The sequence below is a fragment of the Ovis canadensis genome, chromosome 15 (genome assembly GCF_042477335.2).
Source record: "Ovis canadensis isolate MfBH-ARS-UI-01 breed Bighorn chromosome 15, ARS-UI_OviCan_v2, whole genome shotgun sequence".
In the NCBI taxonomy this organism is placed as follows: Eukaryota; Metazoa; Chordata; class Mammalia; order Artiodactyla; family Bovidae; genus Ovis; species Ovis canadensis.
The window spans coordinates 50,052,760-50,072,530 of record NC_091259.1 but is presented as its reverse complement, the minus strand read 5'-3'; the positions used below and the strand labels follow the sequence as shown (position 1 = coordinate 50,072,530).

The window sequence follows — 19,771 nt, the reverse complement described above, 5'->3', positions numbered from 1 at the left end:
GGCTGGGGGAGCTGCAGGGTCTGCTGCTGGGGTCAACCCAGGTTCACCCTTGGGCTGATCTGAGCTCTTTGGTGCCAGGAGGTGGCCCGGGAGCTGGAGGAGAGCAAGTACCAGTACTCAGAGCCACGGCTCTCCATCTATGGCCGCAGTCCCGAGGAGTGGCCCGGCCTGGCCCGCTGGTTCATCCAGAACAAGGTCTACTCGCCCCACATGCGCTGGGTCATCCAGGTGCCCCGGATCTAGTAAGTGTGGCAGCTGCTGCCTCCCCGTGTCCTCTGGGTCACCAGCCTGTCCCGCAGGACCTGCTGAGCCTGTCCTGCAGGATCTGCTGAGCCTGTTCCAGTGCCAGCCGACGCCTGGTCCCTGGGACTCCCGACAGAGAGGGGCGGTCTGCACAGATACCTTGCAATGCTTCAACACTGTTCTTTGAAGAACATATCATTGCAGAGGCCTGGTGGAACAAGCTCAATTGCTCAGTCATGTCTGACTCTTTGCGACCCATTGACTGTAGCCCACCAGGCTCTTCTGCCCATGGAATTTTCCAGGCAAGAATACTGGAGTGGGTTGCCATGCACTTCTCCAGGGGATCTTCCTGACCCACAGGTCAAACCCGTGTCCCTTGTATCTCGTGCATTGGCAGGCTGATTCTCTACCACTGCACCACCTGGGAAGCCCTGGTGGGAACGACTGCCCATCTTCTTGTCACTGTGATTTGAGGATGGACTACCTTTTTGGGTGAGGCTGGGAGTCTGCATAATCTGATGGGCAGATTGCTGGCCCACTGCCTGGATATGGCTCAGACTACCCCTGTCCTTTCCAGTCTGGGCAATATAGGGCTCCTGGAGTGGCTGGGACTTGTGGTTTAGGGGAACTGAGCTGAGTGGCAGGGAGCTGGATCAGCCTGAATCCCAGCGCCCCCCTCCCAGTAAGGCCTCTAGCTGAAGAAAGCTCACTGATGGGCATGGGTAGGTGCTGAGTGTGCCAACCAGTGCTTGGTATTGCAGAACTTGGCGAGGAGGGGAAGGATCTGTGTTGGAGCCCCACCTCTGACCCTGCCCTGGGTGCTTAACTGGGGACTTGCACTGCCTGAGGAAGGGACCAGGGCTGGTCTCTGACAGCTCGAGGGGGCTATTGGGACCACCTTTATTGGCAAGTCTCGCTTTCCCCCAGTGACATATTTAGGTTAAAGAAGCTGCTGCCAAGCTTTGGGAAGATGCTGGAGAATATCTTCCTGCCCCTTTTCGAGGCCACCATCAACCCTCAAGATCACCGAGAGCTTCACCTCTTCCTCAAATATGTAAGCATGTGTGGCGGTCGGGTGATGTGCCCAGTGGGGAAGGGAGGAGAAGACTCCCAGCAAGTTGGGTCAGCTTACCTTCTAAGATCACTGGTGTGCCCCAGGCATGAAGTGTCCAACCCTAAGAAGCTGAATTCCTAGAATAACAAGCTTCTTGCAGAGAAGGGACGTTCCCTTCTCCTCTGGGGTGGCCCTGCAGGCATGGGTGGGGTGCTGGGAAGGCAGCCACAGGGCAGAAAGATGGAAGAGTCGGTTCCTGGCCAGGCGGGGCTGAAACGACCAGGCCTGCCCCAGCTGCAGACATTTCAGACTCCTGCTTTCCCCTGAACATGAGTGGTCCTCATACCTTGCTTGGTTAAGCCCCACAAAATATATTTTTCTGGTTAGTTGTGGGAGAGGGGAGAAGGGTAGGAAGGGCATCAGCGGGGCAGGGGCTTGTCCCGCCCTCTGGGTCCCCAGAACAAAGGTGGCTGCAGACGGTGAGAGGCAAGTTTGGTGCCTGGAGGAGGTTATGGTGTGGATGGTTTCTGACAGGGAGGGAGGCAGGGAAGATCCCAGAGGGCTCAGGGTAAAGAGGTAGGGGTGGAGGGATGGCTGAGTGTATCTGTAGGGGGAAGGGTTGGGGGGTGCTGGAAAGTTTGAACAGGCGGAGGACCAGCATTGAATTTATGTCTTAGACAATCAACATGCAGGCTATTGAGTGAGGAAAGCCCTGGAACAGAAAGTAGCTGGAGGTGGGGGCAGGGGGCCAAGGTGAGAGTTGGGGGCCTGCTCCAGCAGTAGAGACGTGAAGGGGGCTTGAAGTAGTAGTAACAGCTCACACCGATGGCCTCCCCGGCCCGGTGACCCACGCCATGAGGCGATCTCACCTCACCCTCATGACTGCCCCATTTTACATAATTTGCTAGGTAGCAGCCAGCATGATTATGTGTGCTGTGTGTTCAGACACTGTGGATTATCTCACTTAATCCTTACAGCAGTCCTGTGAAGCTACTAGCTCCAATTTACACACCAGGAAACTGAGACCGCAGAGCTAAAAGGGGCAGGACTGGAATTCATACCCAGGGTCCTGACCCAAGAGTCATCGGTCCCATAGGATCCTGCCTCCCATTAAGGAAAGTGAGGGGTATACAGGTGGTGGGTGCAGTTGGAGAACAGATGGGGCTTGGGCATGGCCTGCAGGTGAGTGGGGGAGGAGTTGGCGGGGCCCTTGGTGCCTGGTTTTGCAGGGGAGCAGGTGCTGTGCCTTTAGGAGGACACTGCTCGCTGTGTGGGGAGTGGAGAGGCTGGGGAGGAGGAGGAGTTGGGGTTTGGACAGATTCTGTGCTTGAGGCCCTTGGGATGTCCAGATTAGGGCCCTGCGTGGGGGACACAGAGCTCACGAGAGGGGCTGACATTGCCCCCGTGCTGGGCCCTGAGAGTTCAGGAGCAGCATGGAGCTGCCCATGCAGACAGCAGAACTTGAGGCCCCTCTGGCCCCCAGATGTGTCCAGGCCATGCTGAGGGCTACAGTGGGGACCATCATTTCCTTTGACACGTGACTCTACAGGGAAGATTCTGGCAAGACCTTGGTGGTCCTTTGCTCCCCTGGGCCTCTACTGCCCTGTTGGGAACAGGCAGACCTGGCTGGGGCTGGGCTGGGAGCCCCCCAGATTGGGCCAGTCCTTCAGGGGCCCCTTCCCAAAGCACTGCTGTGGCCGAGTGATGGGAGCAAAGCGGCCCTGCGTGCCGGCTGGGAGCCGAGTCCTCGCAGGTACGTCTTCCCTCAGGGCCCGACCTCTGGGAGGAGGCGGCAGCAAGAGGCTGGTGACTCGGGTGGGCCCGTGGAGTGTAGGGTGGGCCCAGTGTCGGTGTGAGTATGCTGGGGGGAGGGCATCTTCTGAGCTGCTCCGACCCTGCTCAGAGGGCAGGCTTCGGGAGCCAGGGGTCAGCCTTCCCAGAAGCCCTCTTGGATGGTGCCCATCTTGGCCTGCTTGTGAGGCATCCCCGCGGGCTTCTCATGGCCACCCCCGGGCATCCTCCACCTGCAGCCCCAGAGTGCAGACCCCGAGCCCTTTAGGCTCAGCTGGTGGTCTCACGTGGGCAAGTGCCTTCACCAGCCTTGCTCTGCCCTCAGCCAAGCCCGCCTCACAGGGCCGCTTTAGCGCTGAGTTAGCCGACGTGTGTGGTCAGTGCTTTGGGCAGGGCCTGACGCCCCACAGGTGTGTGGAAGCGCCTGTCCCCTTCGCCTCACAGCCGTTGTCACTGCTGCTGATGGCACAGCGGAGGCCGGGAGGTGAGTCCAGCCGCCTCACCCTGCGCCTGGCCTGGCCTGGGCTCCCCTTCACTGTTGCTGCTGGTGCTCCAGGTGCCTCTGGAAACCCTGGAGGGACAGCCTGGGGTGCTGTGCCCACTCCCCGTCCCTGGGAGAAATGTGGCTCAGGCAGGCCCCGGGGTCCCCAGCTGCGAGGCCTGGGCGCCGAGGCCTTTACCACTTTGCTCTGGCAGCCCGTCTGCCGCAGCTTGACGCAGGATCCCTCCTCCTGCCCAGGTGACAGGGTTTGACAGCGTGGATGATGAGTCCAAGCACAGCGACCACATGTTTTCGGACAAGAGCCCCAGCCCGGACGTCTGGACCAGCGAGCAGAACCCGCCCTACAGCTACTACCTGTACTACATGTACGCCAACATCATGGTGCTGAACAACCTCCGCAGGTGGGTGAGCCGGCCCTGCACACCCTTGCCTTGGGGTGCTCCCCAACCCACTGCACTGGACCCATACCCGCAGGGCCGCGCACACACGCAGACACCATCACACATACAAGGCAGCCAGCCCCATGCCTGGACACACGTGTCCATACACACACCACACTTCTGTGTGTGTGTCCATCCCTGGTAGGTCGCAGATACATGACATTCCAACACATGTTCACTCACCTCCACACCAATGGCGTTCATATGTGTGTCCATCCATTCAACACATCACAGCACCTGCCAAGTGAAGGCCCTGTCCTGGGCCCAGGACACATAATAGGGGACAAAACAGACTGTATTCGTGCCCTCACAGAGCTTCCATCCAGTGGTCTTGTGTGCCCAGGCTCCCCCAGTGCACACACCCAGGCGGGGTCCAGGCGGCAGGACGCTGAGCGGTCCTTCCCACCCCTGCTGGGTCGCGAGGCTGAGGCCTCAGCCAGCGCTCGTTCCTGGGTGTGGGGCTTTGGAGTGGGACCACGACTTAAGGAGACGGCCAGGGGTGGAGTCCTGGGCTGAGCTTTCTGAGGCAGGGGCTCTAGTTCAGCTCTGTTGCTGCCCTGCTCAGGGGCTTCTGACATCTGGCTCCACTTTCTGGGATTGCCCCCTTCTTACAACAGAGTCTGGACTCGATGGTTTCTCAGGGCCTTTCCTGTCTGAATCTGAGCTGCCAGGCCCTGGGGGAGAGGAGGAGAGGATGGATGGAGGACTGGGCCCTCTCTGTTCCCCGGAGATGGCATCTCTTGGTTCTGAGGAGCTCTGGGCCTGGGTCTCAGATTTGGGGAGAGGTTGTTTCCAGGGTGCTGTGTGTCAGCTGTGCTGACCTTGCCATGGGTGACATCTTCCCTGGAGTGGGCCCTGGCAAGTGGCGTGGGCCCACGGATGCTGGGGCAGGTGGGCCAAGGGTCCTTTCTCACCACGAGCCTCATGTCTGCAGGGAGCGGGGCCTGAGCACGTTCCTGTTCCGGCCTCACTGTGGGGAGGCCGGCTCCATCACCCACCTGGTTTCTGCTTTCCTGACCGCTGACAACATTTCCCACGGGCTGCTCCTCAAGAAGGTAACCGGGCCCCTGACAGATGCCTGCCCTGCAGTGACAGTCCCACCCTGGGGCTCCTCTGGGGAGCATGGTGACCGCCTGGACTCTGGCCATACCCTGGGAGGCTCTGGCCAGTGATGCAGAAACGCTTTTTCTTTTTCTAGGCTCTGCTATCTGTAGTCTCTTGGTTTTATATTTAATTATGAAATAATATGATCAAATCAATCACAATTTAGGTTTTCGAAAAAGTGGAGAAATAGAAAAAAAAATCCTTACTGCTATCACTTAAAAAAAGCATCATTAGCTTGTTATTATTTCCAATTCCCATATTTTTTTTCCAGGGCATATTTTTAATAAGCTTATTATCATAACACACAGTTCCTTCTTCGTCCCTTAACTTTGTTTCACAAGCGTTTTTCTGTGCTGTGACATGACATCTGGCTGCTCATCCTAATGGCTGCGGAAGGACAGCCCTTCTCCAGCTGCTGCACAGAATCCATCCGACTTTTTGCCTGTGTAACTAATGCTACCGTGAACTCTCTGCATTCAGTCTTCTCCATATTTTGACTCACTTCCATAGGAAGGATATTTGCTCAAACTCCTCTCCTTCCGTGTTCCGAGGGGGAGTCTAGCCATGCCTCATGTTTCTGTGTGGGGTGGGTGCTACATCAGAGAACCACTCTAGCCCGGTCATGTCCACCCCTTTCCACCTCCAAGGAGTTGCAGTGTTTACAGTCACAACCTCAATATTTGTGGTCAAGCAAAACAACAAAAGTGGGGCATCTCCAAGGGCTGACTTGTTGGGGTCAGTGCCTGGGAGAGGGGAGGATGTAGGTTGGTGTCAGCCCAGGGCCTGGCAGGTGCCCTTCCTGCCCTGAGCTGTGCTTCCGGTCTGGAGCTGAGACGGAACGCTTCCAACAGCGGGCAGGAGAGCAGTCCCAGGGAGGGATGGGCCCCGATGCAGGAGAGAGGTGAACACAGAAGGTGGGGTCCAGAGTCCTGGCAGGGAGCTCAGGGGTCTTCCACAGACACTGCCCAGAGCCCTGGCTTCCCTTGGTGAATGCTCCCCCCCTTTGGCTCTTGTCCCCTGAGTTTGGTGGTTCTTTTGCAGAGTCCGGTGTTGCAGTATCTCTACTACCTGGCTCAGATCCCCATTGCCATGTCTCCTCTTAGCAACAACAGTCTGTTCCTCGAATATTCGAAAAACCCTCTGAGGGAATTCCTGCACAAGGGGCTTCATGTTTCTCTCTCCACTGACGATCCTATGCAGTTTCACTACACGAAGGTGAGGACTCTAGGGGAAGGTGTCATCCTCCCACGGTAGGGACCTGAGCACACGGTGCCTGCGGGGTGGCACTGGGGGCTAGTGAAGACAAGAGGAAGCTCCTGGTGAGGGAAAGCTGTTCCTCCCAGAAGCCCTTTTTTGGGGTTCTTGAAACCATGAGGATTTCTTTTCTTTGCCTTTCATTTTCCCTTCCTTTGATATTCCCTAGCTCTGTAATATTGGCAGAGTTACTCGTATTAAAAATGTTAGCTGTCAGTTTTGTTACCACTATGATTACTAGGAAGTTGTGGATCTCTGGGACTGCGAGGAGGAAGGGAAAGGTGGCGTCATGCATGGGGACCAGTCACCAGTGTACCAGCACAAATGTGGTGGTGATGATGAGACCAGCCACAGATTAGTGAAAACAGAAGTGCCTAGGTCTTCTAGGACAGGCTCCAAGCTTCTGGTCTCACGTGTGCGTGCTGTCACTACTGTGTCCGACTCTTTTGCAATCCCATGGGCTATGCAGTCTGCTAGGTTCCTCTGTCCATGGCATTTCCCAAGCAAGAATACTGGAGTGGGTTGCCATTTCCTTCTCCAGGGAATCCTCCTGACCCAGGGATCACACTGCATCTCCTGCTCTGGCAGGCGAGTTCTTCTTTACCACTGAGCCACCAGGGAAGCCTCTGATCTCAAGACCCCTTTATATAATGAGGAACTGAGGCTCTCAGAGAGCTGAGGTTGACGTGCCTTGTAACTAGCGAAAATTAACTGTGTGAAATGGAAAAATATTAACTCATGTAAAGTGAAAGTGAAGTCGCTCAGTCGTGTCCAACTCTTTGTGACCCCATGGACTGCAGCCTACCAGGCTCCTCCCTCCATGGGATTCTCCAGGCAAGAGTACTGGAGTGGGTTGCCATTTCCTTCTCTAGGGGATCTTCCCAACCCAGGGATCGAACCCAGGTCTCCCACATTCCAGGCAGACGCTTTAACCTCTGAGCCACCAGGGAAGCCCAACTCATGTAAAAATAACACTAATAAATCATGAAATGTTAATACAATTACCAATTTTTATGAGAAATAACCATATTTCCACCAACTTTGATAACAAAATAGAGAATAGCATTGCTTTACATTTTTGCAAATCTCCTTAATGTCTGGTTTGACAGAAGACAGCTGGATTCTCATCTCTGTTCCTGCAGTCAATCTGTTGTGACAAATTGTTTTTACCAAAGTGCATGAAGAAATCTTGCCTCACAAAATAAATACATAGTTGGAAAAGGGAGGACCTTTCAAAAAGACTTGGGGATCCTTAGGAATCATGGGACCATGTTTTCAGAACCACTGCCTAGGATACAGAGGCAATGATGTGGCAAAGAGGTGATGGAAGGACTTGTGATAGATGTGAGATATTTCACAGCTGAGAAAACGAAGTGAACGCACAGCTCAAGCTTAAATCCTCGTGGGCTTACACTGTCTCACTACTGACCCTTGATCACGTCTCATTCCTAATTAATGCTCCATCTCTGTTAGTACTTTACCCAGATTAACTTTTATTTTGGACAATCCTAAGAAAAAGTGTTAACTACAAAGCAAGGCTGCAGAGTGGGTATTAAAAGTGTGCCTGACAGGGAGACAGGCACAGGAGAGCAGGCTGGCGCCCCCTAGTCCTGGGCGCAGGGCCTTGAACATGTGGTGGTCAACAGATAAATCTGCAGCTGTTCTTTGGTATCTCTGTCGTTGGTTACCTGAACTTTCACACAAAAGAGATCTTGGGAGTTTGTGATTTTAGGGGGAGGGGGATGTTGTTTTATTGTCCATGTGCCAGTTCTTAAGGAAAAATGAAATCTGCAATGTCCAAGCGTTGAAATGGACAGACTCCCATCTAACGTTTCCTCTGGGGGGAATCTAGGAAGCGCTTATGGAGGAATACGCAATTGCGGCTCAAGTGTGGAAGCTGAGCACGTGTGACCTGTGTGAGATCGCCAGGAACAGTGTGCTGCAGAGCGGCCTCTCGCATCAGGTACCTCTCGTCCTTTCCACCTCGTACGTCAGATGCCTGCTGTGTGCCAGGCGTTTTTTCGGCCCTGCCCCTGGGGGTGGATGACACCAGCAGGGTCTCTGCCACATTCTCGGGGAGACCGCTGGGGAGACGCCTACATTTTCCTGGCTGCTCTGTCACCTTTTTCAGATCTCTGCTCACACGTCACCTCCTTGGAGAGGCCTTCCCCGATCACTCATTCTATAGCAGCCACACACCTGCCCTCATTATCCATCCCTTAAGTCTGTTTTTTTCCATAACACTTATTACTACCGACATTGCCATTATGAGTCATGTGTTTTTCTGTCCTGCCTTCCCGAATATAAGTTCAGCATTACATCCCTGAGGTCAGGATTAGACTCTGGCACATAATAAGCACTCAGTGCTTCTCAAATAGCTGAACAGTACCTAGATTGAACAGAAAACTCCAGGAATGGGACCCAGACATCACTCATTTATTTTAACAGCTCCCTAGGTGACTCTGATATGGAGCCAGGGTTGAGAACCACTGCTCCTGCGGGTGTCTGTGTCCCTGGGCAGCTCCCCTGGGCAGTGTCAATGGTATAAGGAGAGGGCTGCATTGTGCTGCTCTTGTTGGACTCTGATGCAGATGAGAGGCAAGGCTCAAGATTCATTTTGTGGGGACTTGGTTCCCTGGACTGGTTGTCCCCAGGCACATCTGTGTGCCCTTGTCAGCTCTCGGGAGAGACTTCTAGAATCTTCACGCCTTCACCTTGCTTGCTTCATTGCCAGTGGCTCTTATAGTTCTTGTCTTTCTGATCAAGGAAAGCACCGTTAGAAATTAAGGGAATGAATGTGGTTATCAGGATGACATCCTCGAGGACAGGAAGGCAGGAGGAATTTTGTAACAGCTCTGTGAGGAAAGATGTCTTGATGGAGGATCTGCTTTGGAGGAATAGCCTGATTTGGTACGGCTAAGTCTGAGCTGCCATGTGGATATAGAAAGTGAATATAAGGTACATTGTTTCATTTGTATTTCTCTTGGTCCATAGGAAAAGCAAAAATTTCTGGGACAAAATTACTATAAAGAAGGACCTGAAGGAAATGATATTCGGAAGACAAATGTTGCTCAGATCCGGATGGCATTCCGATACGAGACCCTGTGCAATGAGCTCAGCTTCCTGTCTGATGCCATGAAATCAGAAGAGATCACAGCCCTGACCAACTAGTCGAGCGTTGGACACGTGTTTTACCTTTTTGGTTTAATTTCAAGTCTGCCGTGATTAACAGCGGTCAAGATACCAAACTAGGACTTTCCTCCATGGAGAGGATACCGCTGAAGAACTTTCAAACTAGTGGTTTTTGGTTGCACTATTCCCTTTAAGGTCTAACATGCCCATTTCGGTGGCTTCCCTGGTGGCTCAGAGTAAAGTGTCTGCCTGCAATGCAGGAGACCTGGGCTCAATCCCTGGGTTGGGAAGATCCCCTGAAGAAGAAAATGGGAACCCACTCTGGTATTCTTGCCTGGAAAATCCCATGGACTGAGAAGCCTGGTAGGCTATAGTCTATGGGGTTGTAGAGTCGGACACGACTGAGTGACTTCACTTCACTTCATGCCAATTTCTATTTTTGAGTAATAGATGGTGACTCCTCCTTGGGGATCTTGGAGCTGGACTAATTCCCAATTTTCCAAATGTTCCTCTTCAAAGTGCTAATGCTTGCATTGTGGGGGCCAGGATCTTACATGGTCTAGTGCCCAGTGATATGAAGTCTGTGGTTTTCTGCCATAGTCTTCTCTAGAAACTCCGCAACTTGTTGGTGGTTGTTCATTTTGGCCTCTCATGGGCTCGCTGCCTTAAAATCTACTTCAAACCTCCCTTTCAGAAAGGAGCTACTTTGAGAGAATTAGAAAACATCTTTGCGTTTTTTTTTTTAATGAGTTTTTAAAACTGTTTTATTTAGCCCTCCTCCCTTCGTATTTAGGAAACCAAATATTCATATCACAGCCATCACTCCTATTCGGTGTCTTGGTTTCCTCATCTGAAAGGAGAAGATTTAGATCAGATGAGTGGTTTTCCGTGGTGTTCTGTGAGCTCGGCTCCTGGACCACTTCAGGGCAGGGAATGAGAAAGGGGTTGAGGCTCTGAGGTGCTGCTTTTACTTCAAGGTGACTCAGCTTTCATTGGTTTTATACTGGGGCTTCTATGTATTTACATTTGAACTAAGGACTTTGAAAACACAGGACTAGATGACCTCTGTTCCTTTTGGCTCTAATATTCTGTGATTGTAGGCCAATTATCATTTTACTTATGAACAGTTAGGGCCACAGAAGTGAAACTTGATTAAGGTCACACAGCTCTAATAAGTCATAGGCTGAGACCTAGGTTTCCCTAATCCTAATCTAGTCCTTTCCCCACTATTCTTTCAGGCCTGACACATTTAGAATTTTTTTTAATCACTGTAACTTGGTGCATTTTCCACCGCCCCCCTGCCCCGCCCCAAGGTGAAATCTCTCCTTTACCTAATATGCAGACCTCTTTAGAATATATGTGGTCCCAGGGGCCAGGTAGAAAGCATTTTTAAAGACCAGGCTGAATTTAAGCTTTACCAACATACTCTTCATCTGTGTTACTTGGGCCTTGTACATAGTAGGTGCTCAATAAATGTATATTATATAAAAATGAATGAATCTCCTCTTTTGGAAATATTTTAAGGTTGTATGACCCTGGAACTCAAGAGGCTGCTCAAGGACCTTCTTGTCTATCTCTATGGGCAAATATAGACTAGAGTAAGCCCTTGTGAATCATTACAGAGTTAGAAGAACACTATTTTTGCCTGCGAAGATGCTTACCTGGCTTTAGGTTGTCTTGTCCTGTTACTTTATAACGATTATCCCCTCCACTGGTCAACTTAGCATACAGAACAATAAATACAGTCTTTTTACAAGGCAAACATGCTATCTTATAGCTAACCATGAAACTGAATGAAAACTGAGCATTTATTTTAAGCACTCGTTATTTTTAAAAAGCCATTTGTATACATTTGCCTGAACATAACAAGTATTTTACAGTTTTTCATTGTCATTTTATGTGTATCAAGCATTTAATTATTAAATAAAGTCTGTTAGGACTGTGGCTAAACAGTTTTAAACTATTTTAGGCAAATCTTTAAATTTTAAGAAAAGATACAGGCATCATGAAAAGCTATTAATAATAATTACTAATTTATCTTTTCTGAATCAAGATTCAGCTATGGATGACATTCACTAGGAAAACTCAAAATTTGAACTGAAGCTTTCAAAACCCAGGAGGGAAACTTTTGCTCATTTTTTCTAACTTCTGCTGTAATAGTTCATGAGTAAAGTCTCACATGGCCATTTCCTTTTCCCTGGATATATCTCCAGTCTGTTCAGTCAAATACCTACTGGATTTTACCTGACCTGCACGCTTTTCAGATACCTTTTTCTATAGCATGATGCACTTTTATTACATCATCAACCTAACTGGCCTTTTTAGGGTGAATCTCTTTCTTTTGCGATCACAGTTGGAATCAAAGACAACTGTACACTAGCCCACCCTTCTAGCAGAATGGTTTTTGAGACATGCTTACTCTAAAGGGCTCAAGTTCACATCATTACTTGAAACTGCATTGTTGAAATGATCAATGTTATTGTTCTGTGCCTCATAAAAACCAATCACAGTTCCTGGGGTGGTGTCTACCAAGGCCTGTCCTGCACCTTTACTTTGTCTTACCTTGGATAAGGCAGAGTTAAAAGCACATCCCTATGGCTTTCTCTTTACTTGTTTCTGAGTGCCGCGATGGTGAAATATTTTGATCATTTTCTGAGATTGCAGACGCAACTGAAGGTGATACACTGGTAATAAACCTAGGTATTCTCTACCTAAAAACTATGACTGTTATAAAAAACAGGTATAACTAACTGCAATAAAAGGAACACTTATCAGACATAGTTCCTTGAAAATTTTTATAAACCTTCTACCTCTAAAGAAATATCTTATTAGGGAGATAGAGTATGCCAGAGTTAGACTATAAACAGCTGCAAGATTGGAAAAATAAATCTCTGAGGAGGCTTTTATGTCTTTGACACCAAAATGTGTACTTCTCCATGATGATACACATTAATTATAAACTGCTACTCCTTCTTATAAACGGTTTTCCCGTTCTCAGCCCTAAGATTCTAGCCTGTTTCTCTAATCCCACTCTTTTATCTTAGAAATGATCTTACAAGGTAAAATATCAAAACCACCACAGGGTGAAGTATTTTATCATTTTTACTATCCAGTAGGGTAACAGAAAGACATGAAAACAAATGACCATCTGTTGCTGTTTATGTTATACTGTCATTGTAAATGTCCTTTATAAATGTGGGTGGGTCACCTGATTTCTCTAATCTCCAAGTAGCTTTCTTACTCCTAGATAAAGTAAGCTGGACTTAAGAAAAAAACAGTTAAAAATACAAATTCTTTGGACTGCCTTTTAATGAATCCAACTTCTCAATGATAAAAATCACTGAACCAAAAGATACTTTCAAGCAGCCTTATTACCTATATTAGGTATAAGTAAATCGAGTCTAATTTGAAGTGTTTTAAAACATAGCACAAAAACAGCACAATCTGCCAGAACACAACACAAAGCAGTCCTCTAAGGAATATAAACACTTGGTATATAAAAATGTGAAACTACATAATAAAAAAAAATCTCAATTACCTAAAATTTACTTGCTAAAGATTATTTATTGCACAATACATCAGTTTGCATCAAGAACAAAACAGATACTATTATCTTCAACTTCTAAATTCAGTACATAGTCAAATCCATTTTCTCAAACTAAAGTTCTACAGTATTATGAGTAAACCCTTTGTTATTAAGACAGGGAAACTTTATAACTTACAAATTTCTTAAGAGTTCATGAAACAGCTTCATAAATCCTAGAAGGCACACATATTTCCTATCATAGTAAATGCATTTAAGTACTTAATATTTAAAAAAGACAAGCTGTACAGAATACAAAAAGTACACATTTCATCCATTAAACAAATTTACAACTTTTACAATTAGTTATTACAGTAGAACCTACCTAACATTCACATCTAAAGAATTATTACCCAGTTTAATGGAGTGACCAAAAAACTGTGCTCATTTATTTGATAAGGCTAGTAAAAATATATTTCACAGTATCAGTTAGTGTCTTGGAGCTTATATTGGAAAATAAAAAGGTTTGGGCAACATCAAGTCACTGGGCTCACTATGAAAAATAATTCCTTGAAATGTGAAGGATTTTGGGGGATAAAATCATTGGCTATACCTGGAAAAATCCAAAAATCTATAAAGAAATTTTATTCATTTTCAAAAACATTCTTAAATTGGGCAATCTGAATGAGACTCAGCAAATCCATAAAGACAGTACTCCATGGAACATATTTTAGAAGACTTAGTCTCCAAAGACTTTTATCTCCAAGTTTTCAAAATATGTTCCATGGAGCACTGGGGAACCTATGGAGGACAATCAGAGGTCTGGATTTTGACTTGAATTTAATTGAATTTTTTTTGGAAAAAAATTAAAAAAAAAAAAAAAAACAAGTCCCATCATGCAACTGTGTTACTCATCAAATTCCGATATACTTGTATTCACCAGTGCATTAACATGTTTTTGTTGGCTGACTTCATAAATATTTAGTTATTGTGGTACATAAATTTATATAAGGAAATGTATAATGAGAAAATGACAGAGCAGGGTTGGGGTATGGGGGCTGTGTGTGTGTGTGTGTGTGCAGCATGTGTGTGTAGGGATTTTGAGATTTTGAGTATAATTTTTACTTGGGAAAAAAACAGTTCTGCTGCTGAAAGAAAGTGTGAACACCACAGATAAAGTCAGTTTCTAAAGAGCCTGCAAACTGGAGGAAGGGGCTTTCTCAGGTCACAGAGCCATCAAGTGCACTGCCAGGCCGACAGGACCGAGACCCCAGCACTCCTCTTGTATAAACAGCTGCCTCCATCAGGAAAGTCAACCAATTATTAGTATTATATTAGGGGGTAAAATCCAAGCTACATTTGGTTGGACATTTTTCCTAAAACAAACTTAATTTGCATTCTGATTAAAGCCCCCAGTATCCAAAAATTCTGCCGTCAATAAGCAGCAACTTAAATTGTATGCTTTGGTACTTCAGAAAATACTAATATTTGTAACATACCAATAATAAATCAGAAAATAATGTGGAATGTTAAAACACTTTTTAAAGACACCAGGCCCTAGTTTATTATATGCTGAAATGTTAATGCGTAGCATAAAATAATATTTTACTTTATAAACAAAATTTAAAAAAAAATGGCTCAAGTGCTGCTGAACACCCTATCTATACTCTTTCCTGGCGTTTCAAATGAAATACAGTGAAACAGAAAGTCAAGTCATCTCCTAATTTTCAGGAGTGTTTTGTGTACATATGGTTAAAAGGCTACATACTATTTTCTTAATCTAAGAAATTTGAAGACTCTAGGACCTCAGGAAGATGCCTTCAAATTAAGAAAATAAAAGCACCATAAACCAATGTTAAAGACTTATCATAATTTGGACATAAAATTTAGGGTCTATGATGAAGAAAAACTTCCATCTGAATCTCCAGGATGAATAAGTATTAACAAAAGCTATTTAGAACAGTTTCCCAGCTGTAGGAAAGCATTTAGAATAGCCAAGAAGACTCCCCAGCAGAAATCCATTTACAAGGCAAAGTCCTGCCCTAATTCATAGTCTTCACCCAAATTACACAGCATGGGGGGAAAAAACACATAAGTTAAAAAACATGTAGTTCCAAAACACACTGTTAAAGTTCGGAAATAATTAGGGATTGTTTCAAGTAAAAACTATTAAAAGAGCAATAGTCAACCACAAGGGGGCATACATATTCCTTAGATCCCAGCAGAAAGACTAATTTAAGTAGTAACATGCACTCTGATGTATTATACATTTTCAGTTAAGATTTTCTCTCACATGGCTACAACTTTTTAAAATTCAAGGTTTATTTTAAACCTAACTAAATACATTCCAGAATACTCTTGCCCTGAAAAGTAAGTGTTTCAGAAGCCCCTGGAAATGTTGTTAACTCAGCAAAGAATTCAAGAGCAATTAGTCCTAATATGTATTAGAACAGACAAATAATAGGAAAATATGGTCTAAAATGGTAGCAAATTTTAGTTTATCCCAAATGGAAGACAGGGAAAGTTTATCCAAATAAAAGGACAAACTATCAGAATAGCAAAAATAAGAGGGTGGGGGGAATTGCTGTGTCTGTGCCACAATATCCCTGCCCTCTTTCCCCATGACTGAAGTATGTGTAGCCCACACCAGCAACGGAACACTTCACCAGGAGGTCACGGCCTGTGGGGCTGGCCTGCCTCATCAGCCATGTTAAGAATATAGTTAGCCATATCATCTTCAGTGGGTGCATCTGACACCACCCAAGATTCATTCGCTCCAGTCATCTGTAGGCGACAGATAGGGCAATTCCTGTGCCGATCACTCCTATTAGAGAAATGAAATAAAGAATAGTTTGTTTTCTTTTTCTGTTTAAAACAATGAATTTGAAATGTAATACATGTACTTTTTAAAAAAAGGAAATAGCATAAAAGTGTATAGTGAAAAATACATCTCTTCCTCCTACCCTAATCTTTATTATCCCTGGAGGCAACTGCTGTTAACCAGTTTCTTACATATTCTTCAGTTTTTTCTATATTCTTCTAGAGACAGACTAGCCATGACCAGCTTGTGTGTGTCTACACATCACTGCTCTTTTTTACAAGTATCAGCACATGTTACAGCTGCCTATTCAAAATACACTGTTTGGATAGGCTATAATTCATTTAACTTATCTCCCGTTGAAGGAAGGACATCTAGATTTTTTCCTATCTTTTGCTGCTATAAACAATGGAATGGAAGCATTCAGGGCTTAAAATAAAATGAACTTTACATGCAGAATAATTTTGGGGGGAGGAAAAAGCTTATATATAATCACTTAAATAAGATTATGTTTTCCAAAGGGATTTTTTTCTCTTGTCAAACACTACTTTGGAAATTTTAAAAATAGCATATTTGAGCCAGAAACATGTCACAGAGGGGAAAATATTTTTCTCTTTATTGTTCAGTGAAATCTGAAACCAAAGTAATTATATCAATTGCTCTTTGGCTTCTGTGCAAAAATTTAGAAATCTGTTCTAAAAACTAAATGTGAAAGTAGAGCAGATTCATTTCTGGATCTTCAGAGATAGTTTTAAAGATAATTATCTGTGCTCTTCTGTGCACAAAAGTCACAATTTTAAAACAGTTGATTTCTGCTTCTGGCCAAGGGACCAGATTTATCTTCCCACTTAAAACAACTAAAACACTGGACAAAATACATGAAATAATGGTTTTCAACACTAAACACAAGATGACAAAGGATTATAATCCCAGAGAGATGGGAAACAAAACAAGGTGAGCCCTATAATTACCCAGCTCACTGCCTCTGAGAGTTTCCGTGCCAGAGAGAGTGCAGGGGAAACAGATGGAGGCTGGCAGACTCTCTGAGTTGACAAGACAAGAGCAGAGACTCTTAGGATGCCAAGACAGCTAGTTCATAGGGTAAAGTGCTGGACAGGAGAAAGCTACACAAAGGGAGAATCCCAGAGTCTACTGAAGGCCCCTGTAGACATATTCAGCAGAGTAATGATCAGTGTGTGCGAGTCAGGAAACTTACTCAAGCCCAGGAATCACTCAAAAGGATTTGAGGCGACAGTAACCAAAGCTCACAAAGGGCCTGGACATTGCCTGTTCCTACCAGACAGAGTGGAAAACCTTGTAATTCATGGAGCATTGGGTACCCTACTCTGAAGGCTTGCCTCAGCAGGGCATAATTAGCTCTAAACTAAACATCACTCTGGTCCTGCCTAACAAGCCATAAAAGCAAGACTCAAAAGGATCAAACTGTTTCCAAGTAACTATATTCCAGAACAAAGCTCAAGGATATTTATAGGAATACAAAAATATCCAGTACCGCAAAAGGTAAAAAATCAATGTCTGGAACCCAGCTAAGAACTACCATTCATACAGAGAAGCATAAAAATACAACCCAAAATGAAGAAAACAATCCATCAAAACTGATCCAGAACTGACAGATACATCAGAATCAGCAACAAGAAAATGAAAGGTTATGATAACTGTATTCTATGTATTTAAAAAGCTAGAGGAAAGACCACATATTAAGCAAAGATTGGAAGATATTAAAAACTTGAATTTCTGGATGAGTACTAAGATATCTGAATAAAAAAATACACTGAGTGGGATTAATGGCAATAGACTGCAGGAAAAAAAATCAGTGATTTTGAAATGATATAGCAGTATTAATTATCCAAAATTAAACACAGAGAAAATGACTCAAAAAATAAGGCAAAATAGCATCTGTGAGCTGTGCAAAAGTGGTCTAGTACATCTAGTGGCTGGAGTCCCAGAAGGAGACGGGACAAAAGAGAACAGAAAAAGATGTTTAAGAAAATACTAGCTGAAAAATTTCCAAAACTCATGATATTATACACCTACAAATCCAAGGAGCTCAATGAATCTTAAGTGCAAGAAACATGAAGAAAACTAAGGCACATCAAAATCAAACTGCTGAAAATCAGAGATGAAGGGGAAAAAAACCTTAAAAACAGCCAGAGGGAAAAAGGCACATTACTTACAGAGGAAAAAAGATGAGGATGAGAGCAGATTTCTCACTGAAAATGTTGTAAGCAAGAAGATGGTGGAGCAATGTCATTAAAGCACTGAGAGAAAAACTGTTATCAGTCTAAAATTTTATATCCAGAAAAAAAATCTCTCTCAAAAAATGTTTTGTTGTCATTCAATAACGTTCTATGGAATTTATAAAAAAAGAGCTAATAAATAAATCATTATTAAGGTTGCAGGATATAAGACTGATACACAAAACTGCTTATTTCTAGTATATAGAAATACAATAATCAAAACTTGAAATTTAAAAATAACATTTAAAGTAACATAAAAATTATAAAATACTTAGGGATAGATCTGTCAAGGATGTGCAACACTGGAAACTATGATTGATGACAGAAATTAAAGAAGACCTGTGGGAGACCTGGGTTTTATCCTTGGGTTGGGAAGATTCCCTCGAGAAGGGAAAGGCTACCCACAGTATTCTGGCCTGGAGAATTCCATGGACTGTATAATCCATGGGGGTCACAAAGCGTTGGACACGACTGAGCGACCTTTACTTTCACTTTCAAATAAATGGCAAAACATAGTGAGATGTGGGTTGGGAAGACTTAATATTGTTAGGAAGTTTTATTATTGTTTAGTCACTATGTCCAACTTAACACTCCCCAAATTATTTAACTCAATCCCAGTCAAAATTCTTATAGACTTTTTTTGGTAGAAATTGACAAGTTGATTATAAAATTCACACTGAAACGCAAAAGATCTACAAAAACCAAAACAACTTTGAAAAAGAACAAAGTTGGAGGACTAACACTCCCTGATTTTAAGACTTACAAAGCTACACTAATCAAAGTAATATGAAATTGGTGTGAAGTAGACAATAGGTCAACGGAACAAAAGAGAGTCCAGAAATACTCACCTGTGTTTGAACAACTGATTTTCAACAAAGGAGCAGAGGCAATTTTAGAGAAGAAAAGACAGTCTTTTCAAAAAACTGTGCTGGAGCAACTGGAAAGCCATTAACAGTAAAATAAAAATTTTTTGATCCATACCTCACACCATACAAAAATTAACTCAAAATGGATCCTAGACCTAAATGTAAAACCTAAAAACAATAAATCTTTTAGAAGGAAAAATGGAAGAAAATCTTCGTGATCTTGGGTTAAACAAAGATTTCTTAGATATGACACTAAAATGACTATTCATTAATCACAAATTGAAAAACTGGACTTCATAAAAATTAAAAATTTCTACTCTTTGAAAGACATTCTTAAGAGAATGAAAAGATAAATCACAGAGTGGGAGAAAATATTTGCAAATTATATATCTGATAAAGGGCATGTATCCATAACACATAAAGAACTCTCAAAACTTAATACAAAAACAACTAAGTAAAAAAATGGGCAAGAAGGATCATCAGTACCATCTTTCTAGATTCCATATATATGCATCAATATATGGTATTTGTCTTTCTCATTCTGACTTACTTCACTCTGTATAATAGGCTCTAGGTTCATCCACCTCATTAGAACTGACTTAAATTCATTCTTTTTAATAGCTAATATTCCACTGTGTATATACAACTTCTTTATCCATTCATCCACTGATGGACATCTAGGCAGCTTCCATGTCCTAGCTATTGTAAACAGTGCTTCAGTGAACACTGCAGCAAAGAGACACAGACATTAAGAATAGACTTTTGGTCACAGTCAGGGAAGGAGAG

The 19,771-nt window shown here is 44.7% G+C and overlaps 2 protein-coding genes across 7 annotated transcripts in view; one reads left to right on the top strand and one right to left on the bottom strand.

The window, feature by feature from the left end:
• AMPD3 (adenosine monophosphate deaminase 3) overlaps window positions 1–11,011 on the top strand; it is a 50,306-nt gene extending 39,295 nt beyond the window's left edge. For all 3 annotated transcript variants that reach the window (XM_069554400.1, XM_069554399.1, XM_069554398.1), the window contains exons 9-15: window positions 79–242; window positions 1,171–1,297; window positions 3,828–3,991; window positions 4,965–5,085; window positions 6,176–6,349; window positions 8,241–8,351; window positions 9,383–11,011. In XM_069554400.1, coding sequence (XP_069410501.1) covers window positions 79–242; window positions 1,171–1,297; window positions 3,828–3,991; window positions 4,965–5,085; window positions 6,176–6,349; window positions 8,241–8,351; window positions 9,383–9,559 — 1,038 coding nt within the window. In that variant the 3' untranslated portion in view covers window positions 9,560–11,011. The remainder of the gene's footprint in view (window positions 1–78; window positions 243–1,170; window positions 1,298–3,827; window positions 3,992–4,964; window positions 5,086–6,175; window positions 6,350–8,240; window positions 8,352–9,382) is intronic.
• Window positions 11,012–13,064: 2,053 nt separating this feature from the next.
• RNF141 (ring finger protein 141) overlaps window positions 13,065–19,771 on the bottom strand; it is a 36,870-nt gene continuing 30,163 nt past the window's right edge. For 2 of the 4 annotated variants that reach the window (XR_011249333.1, XR_011249334.1), the window contains exons 6-7: window positions 13,845–15,867; window positions 13,065–13,757 (exon numbers count right to left, since the gene is read on the bottom strand). Coding sequence is in view for 2 of the 4 variants with exons in the window: in XM_069554401.1 (XP_069410502.1) it covers window positions 15,717–15,867 (151 nt within the window). In the remaining 2 variants the exon portion in view is untranslated. Of the gene's footprint in view, window positions 15,868–19,771 lie in introns of all 4 variants that reach the window. The other 2 variants (XM_069554401.1, XM_069554402.1) reach the window with 1 other exon arrangement.